Here is a 19,800-nt window from a genome sequence, read left to right as displayed (position 1 = left end):
AGGCAAAGTATTATGCATGTACCAAGTTCCCGTTCAAATTAGGGTCAAATGGGCTATGAACTGTACACATAGCATTGTGGTGTACGCTCAGTAACTTTCCACAGCTTTGAGCTACTATAGTATATCACCACCAGTTTCATACCACAAATGCCAAGCTTATAGCTGTCATTTAAGTTCGTATATTGATTAACTCCGATAAGGTCAAAGATCAACATATCAATGAACTTTTCCTGATATTCCGTACTCACAGTAATGTGAGGGATTATCAATAAGTTTCAACAGATTTGAGCTATGACCACCAAACTCACATGGAAGGTAAAAAAATGCCGGTCGAGTTTGAATATAGTTTGGACCAAGTCCGATAAGTTCAAAGGTCAAATGGTCAATAAACTTTACCTGATAAGCACTGGTCCACATGACATTGTAGCGTGCTCTAAATAACCTTTCCAAAGCTTTGAGCTATGAATAGCCAAGCTCATACCACATGCAAGTACTTCATCTAATATCCCTGTCAAGTTCCAAATAGTGGTGAATTTCGACAAGGTCAAAGTTCAAAGTGTCGATGAACTTTAAGTAATAGGTGCCATATATTGTGTACTTTCATTAACATTTCACAGCTTTGAGCTAAGACCACAAAACTCACGCCGCATGTGCAACAACTAAAGATGCCGATCAAGTTTATATATGTATTGGTGAAGAACCACAAGGTCAATGATAAAAAGGTCAATGAAATTTACGTTGAAAAGCACTGCAATCACATATTGCTATATGCATGCTGGCGAGACATCGCTTGGCGTTTGCGTTGTTTTCCAAATATCTTCATGCATCATCCATAAAATCGATCACAAGTTTGAACATTACGTACTGTATACTGATATTTGAAACATTTTGTAACATACAATGTAATACAAAGTTCAAATTATGAGAATATTTGCTTTGGATGTCTGTCATTGATTACAGCTCCCTGGTCGGTTCGACTAGTCGATGGCAGCGTTGACTATGAGGGTCGTGTTGAAGTCTTCCTCAACGATACTTGGGGCGCGATATGTGACAACCTGTGGGGACCCGAGGATGCCGAGGTTGTCTGCAAACAGCTCGGCTACATCGGGGCGGACCTGGCTCTGGTAGCTTCGCCATTTCAGCGAGGAAATAGCCCCGTACTTCTGGATAAAGTGCAATGTAATGGCCTTGAATCAAACATATCGACCTGCAAGCATGCCGGTGTAGGCGTCAAGAGTTGCCATGAATCCAAAACCGCAGGCGTTACGTGCACTCCCAGTAGGTAATTGCGGTATCCTCACTTGTTCTTTCGTCGTCACCAATCTCCGTGACCAGAGAAAACATGCAAGAGATAAATTACGTCTTCACCTTCTTCCTTCGTTCTATACTTTCCTAGTTGCGTTACAGCGGCCGTCTCAACACTTGTGCTAACATAAAAACCAGAATCATGACTGAAGAAGACAGATGGAATTACTGTCATGACTATTGAAAAAAAAAAGTCATGATATATACATATATATATATATATATATATATACTCCTCGACCAGTCAGCCACACAAAGATATACGATTGAGCCTGTTTTCTAGCCACCTTTCGTTTAGAAATGATATTAAGAAGGAGGATTCTATATTCTCCGGGCGCACCTTTGCGTAGATAGAGTTTGCCCAGGGTAGATAAGAGGGGCTATACGTGATAGATATACGCGATGTTGTAAGTTATGACTGAGTGTATAACTCTAAAACTAGTGTTATGAAGCTCGCGTAACCATCTTATTGATCAATTATGTTGCAAGTTGATCATTGATTTATTCAGGCTGTCAGACACAAAAAGCTGTAATCCTAGATAACTGAGACCCTAATCATCATCATAGAGCAGAAAAGTAGAATGCTGGATAATCTGTAAAAAGCTTTGATGCAAATCAAAAGACAAGAGTTTGAAAAGTGATCTTATCCTGCGCGCACTTACTATTATTCAAGGCGAATGATTTCGCGAAAATCTAATTAAATCATGATGCGATGAGGTTTATTTGTTATTTGTTTTGTTTTTTATTTTTACCCAATCAATGCTATAGATCATTAATTCTGTATTTGTTGGGGTTTCAAGTGAAAAAACAAAACAAAACCACCTACCGTTGTGGTGATGTGAAGGTATTGTTACTAGAATGTCGAGAGAATTCCAAATCTGCTCAGCTTGTCCATTTAAATTCTTTGCTGTCTAGGAAGCCTTCGAGTAGTCAACGGCTCGACACCTGCAGAGGGACGAGTTGAAGTTCTCACTGAATCTGGTGAATGGGGAACTGTGTGTGATGACAACTGGGATATTGCCGATGCGCGGGTCGTGTGCCGTGAGCTTGGATACCCTGATGCTTTGGAAGCCGTAGTTAACTCAGCGTCCTCTCCCGGGGAGCCCCCGCTTTGGACGAGGAGCGGGCCCGATTGTTCTCGACGGGGTGTATTGTTCGGCGGAAAATACTCTCCTGAGGCACTGCAGCGTCACGAAAGAGTGGGGTGTTAACGACTGTTCGCACGCGGAAGATGCTGGGGTGATATGCGAGACCAAAAGTGAGCCTCACGCCGTTTTCTATTACAGACTAATTAGCCCGCCACTTCCTTTGAACAGTTCTTAGATGAAGAAATCATTGTCCTGTCAGTACTGAATCGACATCTTTGCATTTAAAGTGCAATGCCAATTTATGAGTCTTGAGCTGTAGTAAGTTTGGCGTTTAAGAAGCTTGTTGTCGTTCGTTGTCGTTGTCCATTTTCCATCTGTGAAGATGGCTGGATAGCCCATACAGCTACACTAAGCTGGTCTTCCATGGGGTCCAGTTGGATGTGGGGTGGGACCACTTCACCGGGTTAGACACCCTGCTCTTTGCGATGAATGAATGAAGCGGGATCTTTTACGTGCATGAGCTGTGACTCTCTCATACACGGGACCTCCATTTTATGTCCTATCCGAGGGACAGAGTGTTTTGCCTCTTGCTAGAGGGGACGGTATGTTTACACACAACATTGCTCAGTCCAGACTCGGGTTCGAACCCGGGCCGCGTGATCGTGAGGCAGACGCGCTACCGACTGAGCCAACTCACCGCCAAGTTAAAGTTAAAGTTTTGCTATCCTCAAGGAAAAAAGGAGAAGTGTTAACAACTAAAGTGTTAAATGAAATGGAAGTCTTTACCCAGCTTTACTATAAAAATGAATAGTAAATATTAGAGAAAAAGAACCAATACCAAATCGCAGTGATGTGGTTTATGTGAATTGATGGCTCAGTATACTGCATAATCATTACATTTTTTTTCCTTTTGATCCATTTTATATTTCATATTTAAAATTCATTATTTCCAGCTTTAACTGTAGAAGATTTGGCGAGAGTCTAAAACAATCACATGTGAATGATGTCAGGGTTTTCTTTTCACTGCCCTCGCTGTCATACGCACTGTTTCATTATGTCCATTTTCGCAACATCCTCTTTCATTATTTTAACCGTATGGTCGTATATTATGCTTCCATGTATGATATATTTCAGCCGTTCGAATTGTGGACGGAGAGTACCCGGATGAGGGTGGAGTGGAGGTGTTCTATGGAGGCACGTGGGGGACGATCTGCACACACGAGTGGAGCATCGAAGACGCGCACGTTTTCTGTAAACAGTTAGGACATCCAGTTGGAGCTCGCTCGATAAAGGTAGTGCCTAGTGTCGGTAGACCAGCTGTGTTACTAGATGGTTTGCTGTGTAACGGAAGTGAGGCTAGCCTTTCTGACTGTCTGTCAAGTGGATGGGCTAACAATGAGAACTGTGATTCCGAGTCAGCTCAGATGGCAGGTGTCGTATGTAACGGTAAGTCAATGCTATACGGAGCGCTTCCCATTCTATGAAAATAGGATGATTTTGATAAATTTCATTCTGATTATCTTATTTCAAAATGGAGTCAAAGTTTTGTTAAGTAATGTTCGTCAAGTTCCTTAGAAGACGGATTTGAAGATAATAAGGCATATTATATCACATTCAACCGTTAGCATGGTGGACATATTGCATAAAATCACTTGAATAGGGTTGTGTTTGTGTGTGTGTGTGTGTGTGTGTGTGTGTGCGTGCGCAAGTTCGCTGATGTTGTTTATATGTTGGTTGGTTGGTTGGCATCCATTCGTCTTGAGAAACGATGGCGTATAGCCTTGAGTGGCTGCATAGTCCCACTCTTGAGTGACAATCTCTGGAGTACATGCAGCAGATGCAGTCCGTTGCGGCTAAGACTGAGGCAGCCCTTGCCGTCCTGCTGGCTCTCTTGTCAGTGCGATGTACTTTTCTTGCAGCTTCAGTCCTCTTGATGCCTTCTCTGACAGTGCTTCTCCACAGCTGACGATTGTCAGCTGCATCTTGCCATGGTGTTTTGTGTCGATGTCAAATATCTTCATGTCACGTGTGTGTGCACACACACCCTTGAAGACGAAGATGTGCCCTTCCTGGAAAGGGCGAGACCTTGGCATAGCTCTCTGTTAACAGCAGGCCCTTCGGGATACAGCCTGGGTTCATTCGCCGCACATGATCCAACCACTTAAGGCGTCTCTGGCTGGAGCGAAAACATGATGAGAATGCCGGCACGCTTGGAGACATCTGTGTTTGTCAACCTATCCTGAAAATTAATGTGCAGGAGTCGTCTGAGGCAGCGGAGGTGGAAGGTGTTCAGCCTCTTCTCCTGGCCAACGTATGTTGCCCAGGGCTCACAATGGTTGACTAGGGTGCTGAGGACACAAGCTTTTGGTGTTCTTGGTTAGTTAACTGTTGTTCCATACGCGCTTGTTCAATTTGGCTTTGACTGCGGTAGCTTTCCCTATCGTATTGCTTATCTCATTGTCTCATTGTCAAGGGAGAGGGAACTATGGAGATGGTCGAACCAAGGTAGGTGAAGAACTCTATTTCTTCCTATGCGTGTCATTGATGGGGATGTCTGGAGGAGAGTCGGTGCCTTGGGTCAAGATCTCAGTCTTGCTAATGCTATGTATACATAATATTCAAATTTCAACACCTACAAAGATTCGTGTTCAGCCACCGTCATGACAATGTAGGGCCGTATCACACTTCCTCCACACATCGAAGAGAAAATGCAGTCAGCAGTCTTTTCTTTGATAGTGCACGGGACACCACAAACCGGACAGACCTACCTTTCCAAAAGCTCCTCTTCATGAAACTCGCCGTTTTGCAGTTTCGTCATATTTAGGTTCAGACATTGGCTTTGGCCTGGCTTTCGTGAAGTTAAAGAAAATCAAATAGATGAACATTTTTATTCGTTCAGTGGAAAAAGATTCCGCATTCGGTGAAAGATGAGATTCAATTGGCCTTCTTCTCTTGTGCCATCGCACTCATGACCTTTACTTTTTGTGTAATTAATAATATATTCGTAGATTCTTTCTCGCACCAAATATATTTTTGACGTGCAGTGCCGTCGGTTGTGGTAGAACTACTCAGTGGATCAAGCTCTCGAGACGGGATCGTAAGATACCGAGAAGACACTATTCCCGGTTTGATCTGCGACCAGGACTGGGGAGAAAAGGAGGCAGCCGTGGTCTGTCGCCAGTTAGAGTACGTACATGGCAACAGCACCAAGCTGGTATCTCTTGGCACCTTGTCGGGAAAGATTTTCTTCAGGGACTACCGGTGCGATGGAACGGAAACACAGCTAAGCGACTGCCCCTTCACGACCCGGAGTATCACTCAGTGTAGCAGTAATCAGATCGCCCAGGTCACATGTGGACCTCCAAAAGGTAAATATAATAGTCCTTCATTGCACTCCCGTTATAATGAAATCCTTAGGAACGGCGTTTTTCTTGCGTTTTACTGGAATTTCGTTATAATAGCAATTTAATTATAGTGTGTGAAGGTATATAGATGATACTTTTCGGACCTGAATTTTTATTTCGTTGTAACGAAAACTTCCTTATACAGTTTTTAACTCAATTCGTTACGAGAGTGCACTCTATTCTGAGCAGTGAAAGTCTATGCTGTTCACTGTGGAAGATGTAGGCCTATGTTGTGTCAATTTTGTATAACTTAGTTTCCTTTGTCTTAACTATCGTAATATGTAGTTGTATACATCTAACGAAATTCCCCACTTTGCTCTCTTTCCTACTCCCCCCCCCCCCTCTCTCTTCTCTTACACTTTCCTTCCACATCGTAATCTTTCCTGTGGTGTGTAAAAGAATGCATGCATTACTCGATTCTCGTCGCGTGCTACTGGGTTTTAAAATGATTCTTTCACCGGTATTTCTTTGGCACCCAGACTATGACATAAGATTCGCCGGCAGCAAGTACTCCGAGCAGGGGCGTGTGGAAGTCTTCTTGGCCGGACGTTGGGGAGTGATAGCCGAAACCTTCCTAACCTACGGCAGTCGCAGCGTGATTTGTCGCCAGCTAGGTTACGCGGGATTCAGTTCTGACGTCTTCTTTGACAGAGGATCATTTCCGCGCGGGACTCTGCCAATCTTGATCGAAAATTTAGGCTGCCATGGTGAAGAACTTCGGATCGACGACTGTTTTGACGTAGATGTAGTAGATGGCCAAACTAGGAAAACACGAGAAGATGAAGTTTCCGTGATTTGCTTCCCATATGGTAAGCATGATTGTATGTTTATGAACGTTAGGAATGATGTACCAGAAATACAGTTGGGAACAAAGACAGGATACTGTCTGAATTAAGAAAGAAAGAGTGACAATCACGACATTGTTCCAGAAAGCATCACCAAGTATGAAACAAAAGATATGTTGTTGTTGTTTTGTTTATGAAAAATATGGGTCCTATGAAAAAATGATTTACCCCTGACAATACTTGCATCAAATAAGACGGTATCATACACCTCAATCAGTGCTTTTGTAGATTTGCAGCATTTTGCATATGTCTCCACGAGGGCGCTCACTATGGATGTATCCATGTGGAAGCTCACGATGATAAGAGCAACAAGAACAACAACCGATTTGATACGCTCATGATTATTGGGGTGAGCAGAGCGGACGGTAATTATTACATTGCCCATGCAAAAGTATAAATTGAAAACTGATCCACTTTTCAGCTAAGATAGAAACTGATCGTTTGGTTAATCCTGCTACAGGCCATATTGTGCTTATATGCGCGTTATGTAACCAACCGTCCCATGTCAGATATACTTGAAGAAGTTATTGGGTTGACAGGCAGTTGTAAGTCCAAAATTCAGGGAACATAAAAAATACCTGTTTATGAAAGGAAAACAAAACAGAATATCGCAATATTTGATCTTTTTATACGGCTTTCCTAACTTTTGTGTTACTCTTTTTTTAATCATTATTTTTTGTCACGAAGAAAGTGTCGCGAACCATCCGGTCAGGTTACTGACCGAGACCGGGATAGCCAACACGCGGTACGGCATCGTACAGATATACCACGACGGTATGTGGGGAGCTGTGTGTGACACGTATTTCCTCTTCGCGGAAGTAAGTCCCTTTCTATCAGTTATGGTTTCATCCAATTTTAGAATGTGAATGACTTTAGACTTGTCAGATAATATAAATGGCCTTTATTTTGTTCAATTTGTTTGTTTTTCTTTTGTAGTACTTTCGTTTGATGTTCTCGTTTTTTTCTCAACTCCTTCTATGTGATAGTTATTGTGCAAGGAACTGGGTCATTCTCGGACGGGGAGAGCGCGAATTCTGTACAGCCACGAGACAGAAGGTGTCACCTGGCCATCTCCCCACGTTTGGTTTGATGATCCGTTCTGCCTTTCAGACAGTCAAGACAGCATCGACAAGGTGTTCGAGTGTAGCCACGGAGCGTGGAAGAGGGCGCCGTATTGCAGCAATGAGGAGCTGGCTATCATCACGTGTGTGGGCGATCTGCCTCACTTACACTCCAGTTCAGGTAAGAGGACAAATAAAAAAAAAATGTTCTAGAGGTCTCCAAGTTAAAGCGATAAATTGCCACGTCTGTCATGATGCTGTATATATTGATATACCGGGTGTCCCAAAAAAAGCGGAACGGTGGATTTTCAGTACCTTGCGTTTTAAAAGTGATATATTTTTTGACATCATTAGAAAGAGCATCTTCCGCAGAAGACCATGATACCAAAATCATTAAATTTGGTTTAGTACTTTTTATTCTACGCCATTTTTTGTAAATGCAGTCATTTTCAATTTTTTGCGACTTATGAGATAATAATTTGGGTGCAACACGCGTTCCATACGGTGAATTGTGTAAGCTCTTTGATCCATGTCAACAAAAGATAACGCTTTCATATTTGGAGCGCACACACACACACAGACACACACACTGTTTTTTCCTGGCCCGTGCCCAATGTGAAAGCTGTATCTTTTGTTGACATGGATCACCGAGCTTACACAATATTCACCGTATGGATCGCGTGTCGCACTCAAATTATTATCTCATAAGTCGCAAAAATCCTGCGAAATTTGACAATGACTGCATTTTCAGAAATTGGCGTAGAATAAAAAGTACTAAACCAAATTTAATGATTTTGGTATCATAGTCTTCTGCGGAAGATGCTCTTTCTAATGATGCCAAAAGATATATAACTTTCAGACCGGAAGGTACTGAAAATCCACCGTTCCGCTTTTTTTGGGACACCCGATATATATATGCAGCTGTATATAAAAAAAAAAAACAGACGTGTTTATCGTGAAATGTAATTGCACGATATCAGCCTTTTTACTTGCCACTGGGGATTGCACCATAGATCTGAAGAGGCGAAGTATTCTTTTGGTTTATTCATCAAAAATTGTTAATAAAAAAATTTCTAACCGTTCACTTCCTTCGTTATGGCCTCTTCTTTATGACGAAGACTGTGTATAACTAAGCAGGGTTTGTATAAAAAGGAAGAAAAACATACATCCTTAGCTTCGTGATACCTGCATTATAAGACCCACAACAGTCAATGGGGCAATCGGTATTGTTTTTGCGCTTTGCGTTTAAAGCTTAAATGATGTAATTTGCGTTTATATCATTCAATTTCTCTAGCTTCTGTGTTTCTACAGAGTGTTTGCATTATATCATTGAATATGGCAAAGCATTGATAAGTCATCTGCCCTTCAGTGAAGACTTTTCTCAAACGTTTCTCAGAATTAGAAATTATGTTATCCTGAAAGGTGATACAAGTGATATTGTCTATGTACAATGTATAATTCTTAGGCTCTTCAGATTCATATCCGGATTACGGGTCCGGTCTAGCTGCGTGGAAGATCGTACTGATCAGTATGGCGGTCGTGATACCGCTGTGTCTCGTAGCTTGCTGCTGCTGGCGAAGTCATCGGAAGACGGGCTCCGCAACAACTGCCAGCGCCACCTACGTGCAGTCAACGCATTCGACGCGCGTGGAAGTTGCGTCAGGAGACGCGTCATCACCTCCGCCAGCCTACGCTCCACCGTCACCCAAGCCTGAGGAGGCTCCTCCAACATACGAGTCTGTGTCCCCGGATTCGGCAGCAGGGAAGAGCACGGCGGAACCAGTTGACGTATGATAGATGTGAGTACGCAATACACGTAGCTGATATTTCAGAGCAACGTCGGACGTGGCAGCATGGACAAAACAACAAGAGCAACATGCAAAGACTCTCTCAAATCATGTCGTTAGAGCACTAGTCTTGAATAGACGAAAATTTCGATCTTCAGTTCCCATATTCAAATCAGTAAGCATTTATAAGTGTAATTTATAATTTATATATTTACATAATACAAGACTAATATAATAATGAGAGGTGACCCGAGGCCATAACCACAGCTCGTGATTTCTTCAGGATGTGAGTGATATTTTTCCACTGTGTGCCGAGTCAAGTCGTGCAATAATTATTGTGATGTGTACAATGTAATCACTGTCCGTTATGTGGGTGCTATGTATTACTAGGCCCCTAAATGTTTGCTAATGTCATTTTGTTGCAGACGTCATATAAAAAATTTCAATGATAGAACAAATAAGTTTTATTATGGTTGGGTTTGATTGAAACGTTCATGGCTGTACTTCAGAGTGATTAATAGTGCCCTTTTTGTCCAAAGGGATTGCAGACCAAATCCAGTCTCATTCTCGAGGGTAATACACGTTTGTACATATAAATTAACATGCATTATAGCAAGAAAAGTAAATGCCTTACCGGTATTGCAAGACTCCTGCCAGGGCCCGTAATTCAGATTTAAAAAAAAAATCAAACTGCGCTTTATTTCTCCGCCTCACAGAGGTACGTTGGCAGATTTTGACGAAATAAAAACACTGACAACATCCCATACTGCAACATAAAAAGGCATCAACAGGACTGTTTTCGCCAATGATGTCTCACAGTAGCATTATGTCCTTGGCAACAGCTGACGTTGATGATGCTGTCACCTGCTACAATTCGGAACTCAGCAGGTTACTGGACATTCACGCACCAGCCAAGACTCGGAAAGTCAAGTCTCATCAGTACAGTCCCTGGTATGACTCTGGTATCTCTGAAGCAAAGAAAAAGCGGCGGCGACTTGAGAGGAGATGGCGCAACAATGGAAAGCTGCAGACAGACAGAAAGTTGTTCTGTGATCAGAGAGACCGAGTTGACTACCTTGTGTCCAGAGCCAAACGCATCTATCACACCAGACTCATCGAAGACTGCGGAGATGATCATAAGAAGCTTTTCAACGTCGCCAATCGACTTTTGAACCGCAAGCAGTCATCTCCACTGCCTAAACATGTCGATGGCTGTGTCATGGCTGAAACTTTTAGTCAGTTTTTTCATTCGAAAGTTGAAAAAATCCGAGATGATTTCAATTGTAATGTTGTACTACCTGAATCTGAACCTGTCACCTCTTCCACACTGGAAACCCTCCAACATACAACTACTGATGAAATCCTTCTCCTTCTTCGTAAATTGCCTCCTAAATCATGTCCATTGGATCCGGTTCCAACCATTCTCTTAAAGGACTGCGCACCCACGTTTGCCCCGATTATTTCTCAAATTGTTAACCTCAGTACTGAGCAAGCTACCGTACCCTTGTCTTTAAAGAAAGGTCTGATCCGTCCATTCCTGAAAAAAAAACCTTCATTGGATACGGAATCACTGACAAGTTATCGTCCTGTATGCAATCTTCCATTTTTGTTCAAGATTTTAGAGAGAGTTGTGTTTTCGAGACTCTCAGACTATAATCCAGGAACATGGTCTATTCGATCCTTTACAGTCGGCTTATCGCCCACACCATAGTGTGGAGACCCTTTGATGAATGTTTCTAGTTATATTTTAAGGGAAATGGATTCCGGATCCGTCACAGCAATGGTTTTGTTGGATTTATCTTCGGCCTTCGACACTGTAGATCACAGAATTCTTGTCAATACACTTACAAGTTTGGGAATATAGGGACAGGCTCTCGAATGGTTTAAATCATACCTATCACACCATTCACAGTCTGTTCTTTTGAATGGTGTCACATCGTCCTCAAAGCCATTAAGCTGTGGTGTACCTCAAGGCTCTGTTGGCGGGCCCACCCTTTTTTCTATCTATTTGATTGGCCTCAGAAAATATTTTAAAATCATTCTGTTCGGTATCATCTATATGCAGACGACATACAAGTTTTCGTATCTTTTACACCGCATCAAATCCAAGCATCTCATGCACTGCGCTGTCTGGAAAATTGCATCATTGATATTGATGCTTGGATGAGGTCCAACTCATCGCTTCTAAACCACAGCAAGTGTGAATTTATCCTCTTTGCTTCTAAATCTCACCTAAGTTGGATATTAATTCCATTTCGATTGTAGGTAACGATATCCCTCTGTCAAAGTCATGTTGCAATCTGGGTGTTATGTTTGACTATCACATGGCTATGTCTGATCAAATCACCAACATTTCTAAATCAGTCCGTTATCAATTGCACAATATTGGTTTTATCCGCAAGTATTTGATTCGCTCTGCCACGGAAAAACTTGTTCATGCACTTATTTCTTCACGCCTTGACTTCGGTAATGTTTTTTTTTTCAATCTACCAAACTCACAAATTGCCCAATTACAAAAGCTACAAAATGCCGCTGCACGTATTGTTTCTTTGTCAAGTAAACGAAGTCATATCACCCCTATCCTGAAGAGTCTTCATTGGTTGCCTGTACAGGAGCATATTCGGTTTAAGATACTTCTTTCGGTTTATCACGTTATTGAGAGAACAGCTCCTGATTACAATGTTTGTTTGTTTCGTCAATACCAACCTTCACGAACCCTCCGATCCTCAACTTCAGGTCTCTTACATATTCCGTTTTCTAGGAAATCTTGGGGGGGGGGAACGAGCTTTCGCTCACACTGGACCAACACTGTGGAATTCACTTCCTCATGAGCTGAAAGACTCAAGCTCCATAACATCTTTTAGGAGTAATTTAAAATCCTATTTGTTTAGCAGTGCATTTTGAAGACCAGTGCCTTTTGAAGACAGACTTTCATGTCTTTATTTTTCTTCTGCTTCTTCATTTTCTTCTATTACGGTGATGTACTTGTATCTTCAGTCTTTTTGCTTTGATGTAAAGCGCCTTGAGCATTTAATCAAAGTGGAGAACGGCGCTATAGAAATTGTATGTAGTATTATTATTATTAAGAAGAATCAATCGTAGATTTATGACATTTTTCAGCTCTGAAGTGAGGCTATTACAATGCATATTGCATATTCATAAAAAGAGGAAGACCATCGTTTTTATGATAAACATCTGTTTCAATGAAGACGGTTACCTCAGGAAAAATAAGCAAAAAAAAAAAGAGTCGAATGGATTTAAAGAAACATAGAAGTATGGCATAAAACGTCTTGGGAAAAACGTTTACTGTCATCTAGTACATTGGACTGCATTTCTTTATTCCTTTGATGCTGTAAGTGTCATGCTCGGTGCAATTCGAAAGTTAATGTTGCATTCATATTGACGGGTTTTACTTTTCCTTTTAGCTCTTGCCAGTGTGGTTAATACAGTCTTCATTGTAAGTATGATTATGCGAAGTCATGTGTATCGGATGTTGTTTGTATTGCAACGTACTTTGTAGATGTAGATAGTATACGTGTATATCATAAGCTAAAAGCTGCTGTTTGAAGGTGATGGTGATTTTGTGCAGTATGCAATATAATTATATGTGTGTATATATATACATACATACATATATATATATATATATATATATATATATATATATAAACAAAGTGTGTTTAGCATAAATGTATTTGAACGTTTCATAACATTTACATGTCAACGACCATGACATAAGTCGCTATTTCAAACTAACAGTCACAATGAAAATTGCTCTTGATGCATGCTCAAAGGGTGTGTACAGTTCTGATCGAGGTGTAGATTTAGTTTTTAACATTTTGCGAGATATTCAGAAACCACTCTATGAGATGTCAAAGAGCATGCAGTTCTAAGGGGAATCAAAAGTTTATTCTTTGGCTGAGATATCAAAAAACAACGTGAAACAAAGAGATCCTAATAAAGTTGTGGCATGTCGCCTTTTATCATTAGCACTTTTTTTTTGATATCTCGGCCATTTGAAAACCAATTTTCATCAAATAAACGTTGAATCCTTCTTAAAATTACATGCTCTTTCATATTTCGTAAGAGGCTTGTCATAATCTCACTTAGGAATGTTCAAAACATGAATCCCTACCTCAACCAGTACTGTACAGTCCCTTAACGTAAAAACGATGGATGACCCAAATAGTTCCAATAACTGTAGGCCTATGCCTACCCGAATCGCGCGTTCCTGGTTCCAGTTCACGAACAGTACAATCCAGACTGCATGCGTGTTCAAAGTTAATCGTAGTTCAACATACATGCTTAGCCCTCATGTCCATTCGTAATATTTATTTCATTTTGCTCATTATGTGCGTGTACTGTATTCTGATACATGTATTGTTTGCAGCATATGTAATACTGTCTTGCCTTTTAGTGAAAAAAAGAATGAAGATTTATTACCAAAGAGCAAACAAATGGAGAAACAAAGATAGGCGACTATTATTTGATGCAATGTGTATCGTGAGAAGTATATTATTTTCATTGGTCCAACACACAATGGAGATGAAGTTTTCGATGATTCACTGCGGCATTCTATTGCACTACTGTATGCTTGTAGGGGCGAGGGGGTATGTATATGGAAAAGAGGATTAGAAACGACAGAGTGAAAGTGAGGTAAGAAATTACAGATGCATTTTTGTTGTTGTTGTTCGGAAATGAGGGAGGAGAGTTGGAGGAAGAAATAGTGAAGGAAGGAATGCTTTCTCAAGATAAGCATCAACTTTTTTTTTAATTTTCTTTCACGCTCTTCCACGGGCACTATGTGTCACGTTAGTGGGTATTACGTACTTCATGGAAATTGTGTTTTATTTTAATGATGCCTAAGAATAGAGAAATAAAGATGATGAGAACAAACAAATCACAACGCCATACATATGGGAATCCTTTCAGTAGGCAGGTTAACACTATGTAAAAACAAACAAACAAAAGCAAACAAACAAAAAAGTTGACGGCTCTCAGATTTCTGTCTTTTGCTTTGACTGTTGACTGTTTACTTTGCGTAGTAAAAGATGCAAGATACATTCATGTTCTGACCTTTCCATCAAACCCTTATTTTTTCGCTATTACCTCAATGCTGCCGTATAGTGAGAATGTGTTAAGTGGGATGCTGTGGTATTTCGTATTTTATCCTGAATTATGGACTTGTGCGACATTCTTGTTGATTGCGGCAAGGACATTGCCTATTTTAGTTTACTTTAGGTGATAGTGTCTTGATATTATATGTGCTTCCTTTTGGAATGATTTCGAATGATTCAGTACAAATGTTTTATTGATATTTTCACTCTCTTAACGGATTGATACTACCTCTGTATTGTGGAATCATATCTGTGGTGCCAATAAATCGTCATTTTGTGTCTCTGTCACAATATTACCCTTGTCATTTTATTTTTTAGTATATTGTCGAGTCTTTAATACTCTCGAATCAGTTGCGTACTAGTGACTGTACCTAAATAATTGATTGAAAATAGTTTTTGGAGAATAGTGTACCATTATGTAAGTAAACACACAGCAGCTGAAGGCTTGCAGAAAGTTGTTAGCTTTGTTACGTCAAACTGTATGTCTAATATAGATATAGAAAGATAGTGTTGACTGTCGAAAGTGACAGGATAAAGACAATGCACAATGCATGCAGGATCCTCCCATTGATACGCACACGCGCGCAACGCAGATATGCAAAGAAAAGAAACGCCCCCCCCCCCCCCCCATAAAAAAGTAACATAAAAAGAAAAAAGGTATCAAATCCCAACAAAGTATATCAACACGTCTCTATACTGGATACAGAACACTCCAAAAACATATAGAAATTGTCACAGTATTAAAGAGAGTAAATGTTTATTATAAACCTTACCCTCATTATTTCTCTATAGTGTATGTCCCAAAAAATTTACAACGGGATCTTCCGCAACGATAACTTTAAAATTACTGAATCAATCTAAATTAATTTTCTTTTCTGAAACTTTAACTTATTACCCTCATCTTACAGAAAAAACCCATCCGATTTGCGTCAGTGATCCAAGAGAACTCTTTGTAGAGCATGTCAGGAATCCCTTCCCTCCAAGTTTTGTCCATTGTGTTCACACAAATACGCAGTTCCTAGAGCATCCAAGTGCTATATGAACTTGGAAGAAACAGACCCGTGACAAGCTTTACGACTATCCATATTTCCCTGTGACCATTTAACCAAATTAAATGGATTTTTTTGTGTGCAAAATATAGATAAGATGTTATATGTATAGACCCAGAAATAGCATAGAGAAAGTTTAATCATATTGAAAATTATTAATGTGGAGATCCTATCGTGTGTGTGTGTGTGTGTGTGTGTGTGTGTGTGGGTGTTTGGGGGAGGGGGGGGGGGCATATTGCATATTGTGACCTAATCATATGGACATGCTGCAAAAGTGGTCGGTTCCATGACATTTTCTCCTGCGACAATTGCTCCCATGCAATATCTACACGCTATATAAGCCAAACAAATTCTACTCACAAACGTAACCCTAATACTAACCCTCACATTCAATTAATCCTAAAACCATATTATAACCCTAACCCTAATTCCTTGGAGAAAATAAGACGGGAGCAATTGTCGCAGGAACAAATATCGTATCACCGAGTGGTAATCTGCCAACAGTCCTTTCTGTGCCAACGAGTCAAACGTGCACATATTTAACACACATACCTATCTGGACAGGAGATTGATCTGGCATGCAAAGGGTTAATAAACTGGTATTACCGAATTTCACTTCATGTATCTTATGTTTGAATACAGACTAGGCGTGACTTGTTACATTCGTTAAATCTGCATAAAATCACCGGGAAATTCAGGAAAACTTGTCAAACTCAATTTGAAGTATGACCAATAAAGGAATCTCTCAAATTCTTGCCAGTCAAGATGCTTTCATGAACAAGTAAAAGAAGATCATATTTACTCTACCTTGTGCTACAATTAGAAGTAGATAACATAAAGACTATGATGAAATTGCAGCGTAAAAGAAAGTGCGAGCAGGGGTATAACAGGGCGGTGTTATAGATTGAGTACTCTCTTCACTTCGGAATCCATGCATGCAAAGGCATGGCCGTGTTCTAAAGAATTACAAAAATAATAATGTCTAGTATTCCTCTACGCTTTGCACCGTTTTATCCCATAGGCAAGAGTGTCAAATTCATAAAATTGCAAGCTTTATTCCAAACTATTTTTAATGAAGTACACTACACTATAATTTGCTCAGAACAGTTCGCGAAAGGACTCAAAATTGTACACATTATTTATGTGTCTTCTCTCAACTGAATGCGCGAATAGTGGAATGTAAAAGTTATTCTTTTTAAAGAGCATCTCATTTTGATGGGTCTAGGGCAACCACACTCTGGACAATTACCCTGGACCCTTTCCCTGACCCTAACCCTAATCCTGAACCTAATCCGAACCCGAACCCAAACTTTAACCCTTAACCTAACCCTATAACCCTACACTGTAAAAAATTTGTTTAGTTTCTAAACACCTAACTAAACACTTTTCTGTGACAGTTTAAAAACACTGCGACGCGTTTATATATTAAACATGTTTAGAAACTAAACACATGCTGTGTTTATTTTCAGCACACCCTAGGTGTTTATCACACACACATGTTTATGTTTTAAACGGTTCTGATGTTTAAAAACTAAACACCAGCTCTGTTTATAGCCTAAACACCAAACGTTTACACCATAATCACTCACAGTGTTTAAATACTAAACACCGCACAGTCACATAATCACCCACAATGTTTAAGATCTAAACACTGAACCAAAAAATAAACATGACGCACTGTTTACTATGTAAACACTGCGACATGTTTATTCGCTGTGACAGATTAAAAACACTGCGACATGTTTATTTGCCATTTTAGTGTTTATTCTCAGAACACATGTCTGATTTTTAGATCGATCACAAAATTGCATACACTAAACATGACTGTGACATGTTTACATATTAAACATCGCAATTTCTCAGTGTTTATATGATACATGTTTACACCTTATACATGCTGAGTGTTTATATGAGACATGTTTACACATCATACATGGTAATTTCCACGTGTTTATACGAGACATGTTTACACATCATACATTCATACATGCTAATTTATACGTGTTTAAATGAGACATATCATCATGCATGTTAATTCCCATGTATTTATTAGTGTACAGTGGATTGTTTCCACTTTGTTTTTTTTTTTTTTTGCATGGAATGGGATAAACGCATAACATTATATAGAATTTACCCAGTATGTACCAAATCATCAGCACACTTACATTGCATAATACCAGGGAAGACCTGGGTTAGCTTTCACAAACATTTTGGCTACAGGAGGCAAAGGCAATTCTCTGAATGCAAGTTATCAAAACATCAGTCAAACTTGGGCAATATCTAATGAATAATACTAGTAAGTTAAAATCCTTTAAAGGGGAAATCGAGTCCAATAAATAAGATAGTCTGATAAAAAAGAGTAACGTTTAACAGTAAAAATTTGAATGAAATCGGATGAAAAATAAGGAAGTTATAAAATTTTGAAGTTTTGCTAATTTCTGCAAAGCAGTTAAAAGTGGATATGAATATGCAAATGAGTGAGTTGACCATGCCATATCATTGATCGTATACAAAAAAAAAAAAATGATGAAATTCAATGTTTATGTTAATGAAATGTGAAACATTATGGTATTGCTGGTTGAACAACTTCAGAAAAGTGATCAGTTAGATATATCAGGACTTGAGCCTCGGGAATAATTGCGTTTGAATGAAAAACTTGAAATTAAGTAAGTTGTGAGGGATTGACATGCCCACGTTGCCATTTGCATATTCATATCAACCATTCAAGAACTGTTTCCTCAAAAATTAGCGAAACTTCAAAATGTCATAACTTCCTTATTTTACATCCGATTTCGATCAAAATTTTACCAATGAACTCTTGATATTTCACTCTTTCTTATCAGACTAACATGTATTTGGACTGGATTTCCCCTTTAAATATTGCCATGTTTTGCTATACGACACCATACTGAGTTAAATGCAAGATACCTGGGAGTCACTGGCCTGTACACGAAGACGTAAATGAAATTCTCTCCTATACACACAGTAAAATTTGTATATGCAGGAAATGGCACACAACTCATTTTGGAGAAAACAATTATTGCATTTAACAATTACTTTTCAGTCACATGTAATTCTTGGCCTACTGTCAAGAATTGCCGTCTTTCTACTGTATTCAGAACTAATTCTTAGTATTGCAAAAACAAACTAATAAACTTGTTGATTGTGAATTGCAACTCGATGCTTCGGAAGCTTGACATGTATGTAACACCTCCAGGAACATAACTGCAGTCTGTGAACAAATACATGCCGACCTTAAAGATTGCATCAATTATTGGCAAAGTGCTTTGGGGTGTACCCGAACCAGATTAGGCTCACGGCAAATTATACCATGCACAACACTATGGTCGTATTGGTACTGATCAGGGGGTGTAGATGATGCACTCCATCATAAAGAGACCAAAAAAAAAAAAAAAAATGTTTTCACTGTATTTAGCCTGTGGTGAACATCTGCACTCCCTGATCAGTACCAATAATGGAACTTAAATACATACATGATATTGTTCTTTTCACTGCGACGATCACTGAAAGTACATGTAGGCTAACAGTACTGTATGGATTTTTCACTTTTGCTATTTTGAGAGAAATATTAGAATGTTAGTGGATTTCAAGGGGTGAGTGAGAAAAAACTTCTACCTTGCTAGAACCTTGGAGAAAGAAGTCAAACTCAATGGGTATACATGAATTGTCTATTAGAGTCTAATCAGTCTCATCATACTCCACATAATCATGGTATGGAGGGCTACTTTCAATGTCGACACAGCAGAATTTTTGGTAAAGACAAGAGGATATGAACAAAGAAAAAATAATGCATTGCAACTGGAGGCGGGAGGGTATGCAAGGCTGTCATGAACACGCGATGTGATCAGCAAGACTCCTCCCTTGTCAATTTGTCAGTCAGTTGGAAGACTCCTCCCTATTCTCCATACATGTAGTACTACATTTCTAATACCTCTCTCCATGTCACCGATTTCAAGAATATCTCAGAAAGAAAATATTAACTACCGGATACTGCATTTCCTATCAGGTCTACAAGAAAATTGCAAAGAATTCCAAACAAATCCAACTACTGGCCTCTTATTTGCGTCCAATATCTGCTGATTGTATTGGAAGCACCTGAGGGGGAAGAAAATGAAATGGCTGA

General features: G+C 39.8%; 1 protein-coding gene across 1 annotated transcript; it reads left to right on the top strand.

The window, feature by feature from the left end:
- The first annotated feature begins 308 nt into the window (after positions 1 to 308).
- On the top strand, positions 309 to 9,497 carry LOC139712743 (scavenger receptor cysteine-rich domain superfamily protein-like). Its single transcript, XM_071624538.1, has 10 exons — positions 309 to 315; positions 961 to 1,278; positions 2,221 to 2,439; positions 3,528 to 3,651; positions 4,651 to 4,769; positions 5,438 to 5,761; positions 6,277 to 6,606; positions 7,330 to 7,416; positions 7,753 to 7,884; positions 9,178 to 9,497. The coding sequence occupies exons 1-10, from the start codon at positions 309 to 311 to the stop codon at positions 9,495 to 9,497; spliced, it is 1,980 nt and encodes a 659-aa protein (XP_071480639.1).
- The last annotated feature ends 10,303 nt before the right edge of the window (positions 9,498 to 19,800 follow it).

This window comes from Diadema antillarum, unplaced genomic scaffold (assembly GCF_040938485.1).
Source record: "Diadema antillarum isolate AM-2024a unplaced genomic scaffold, OU_Dant_1.0 seq00001849_RagTag, whole genome shotgun sequence".
NCBI classification, from domain to species: domain Eukaryota; kingdom Metazoa; phylum Echinodermata; class Echinoidea; order Diadematoida; family Diadematidae; genus Diadema; species Diadema antillarum.
Note: the sequence above shows the minus strand (reverse complement) of the source record. Positions and strands in the feature narration are given on the sequence as shown.

Coding starts and splice junctions, on each gene's coding strand:
- LOC139712743 (XM_071624538.1), top strand. Junction 6,607..7,329: donor CGTGATTTGCTTCCCATATG/GTAAGCATGATT, acceptor TTTGTCACGAAG/AAAGTGTCGCGAACCATCCG. Junction 7,885..9,177: donor TCACTTACACTCCAGTTCAG/GTAAGAGGACAA, acceptor TAGGCTCTTCAG/ATTCATATCCGGATTACGGG.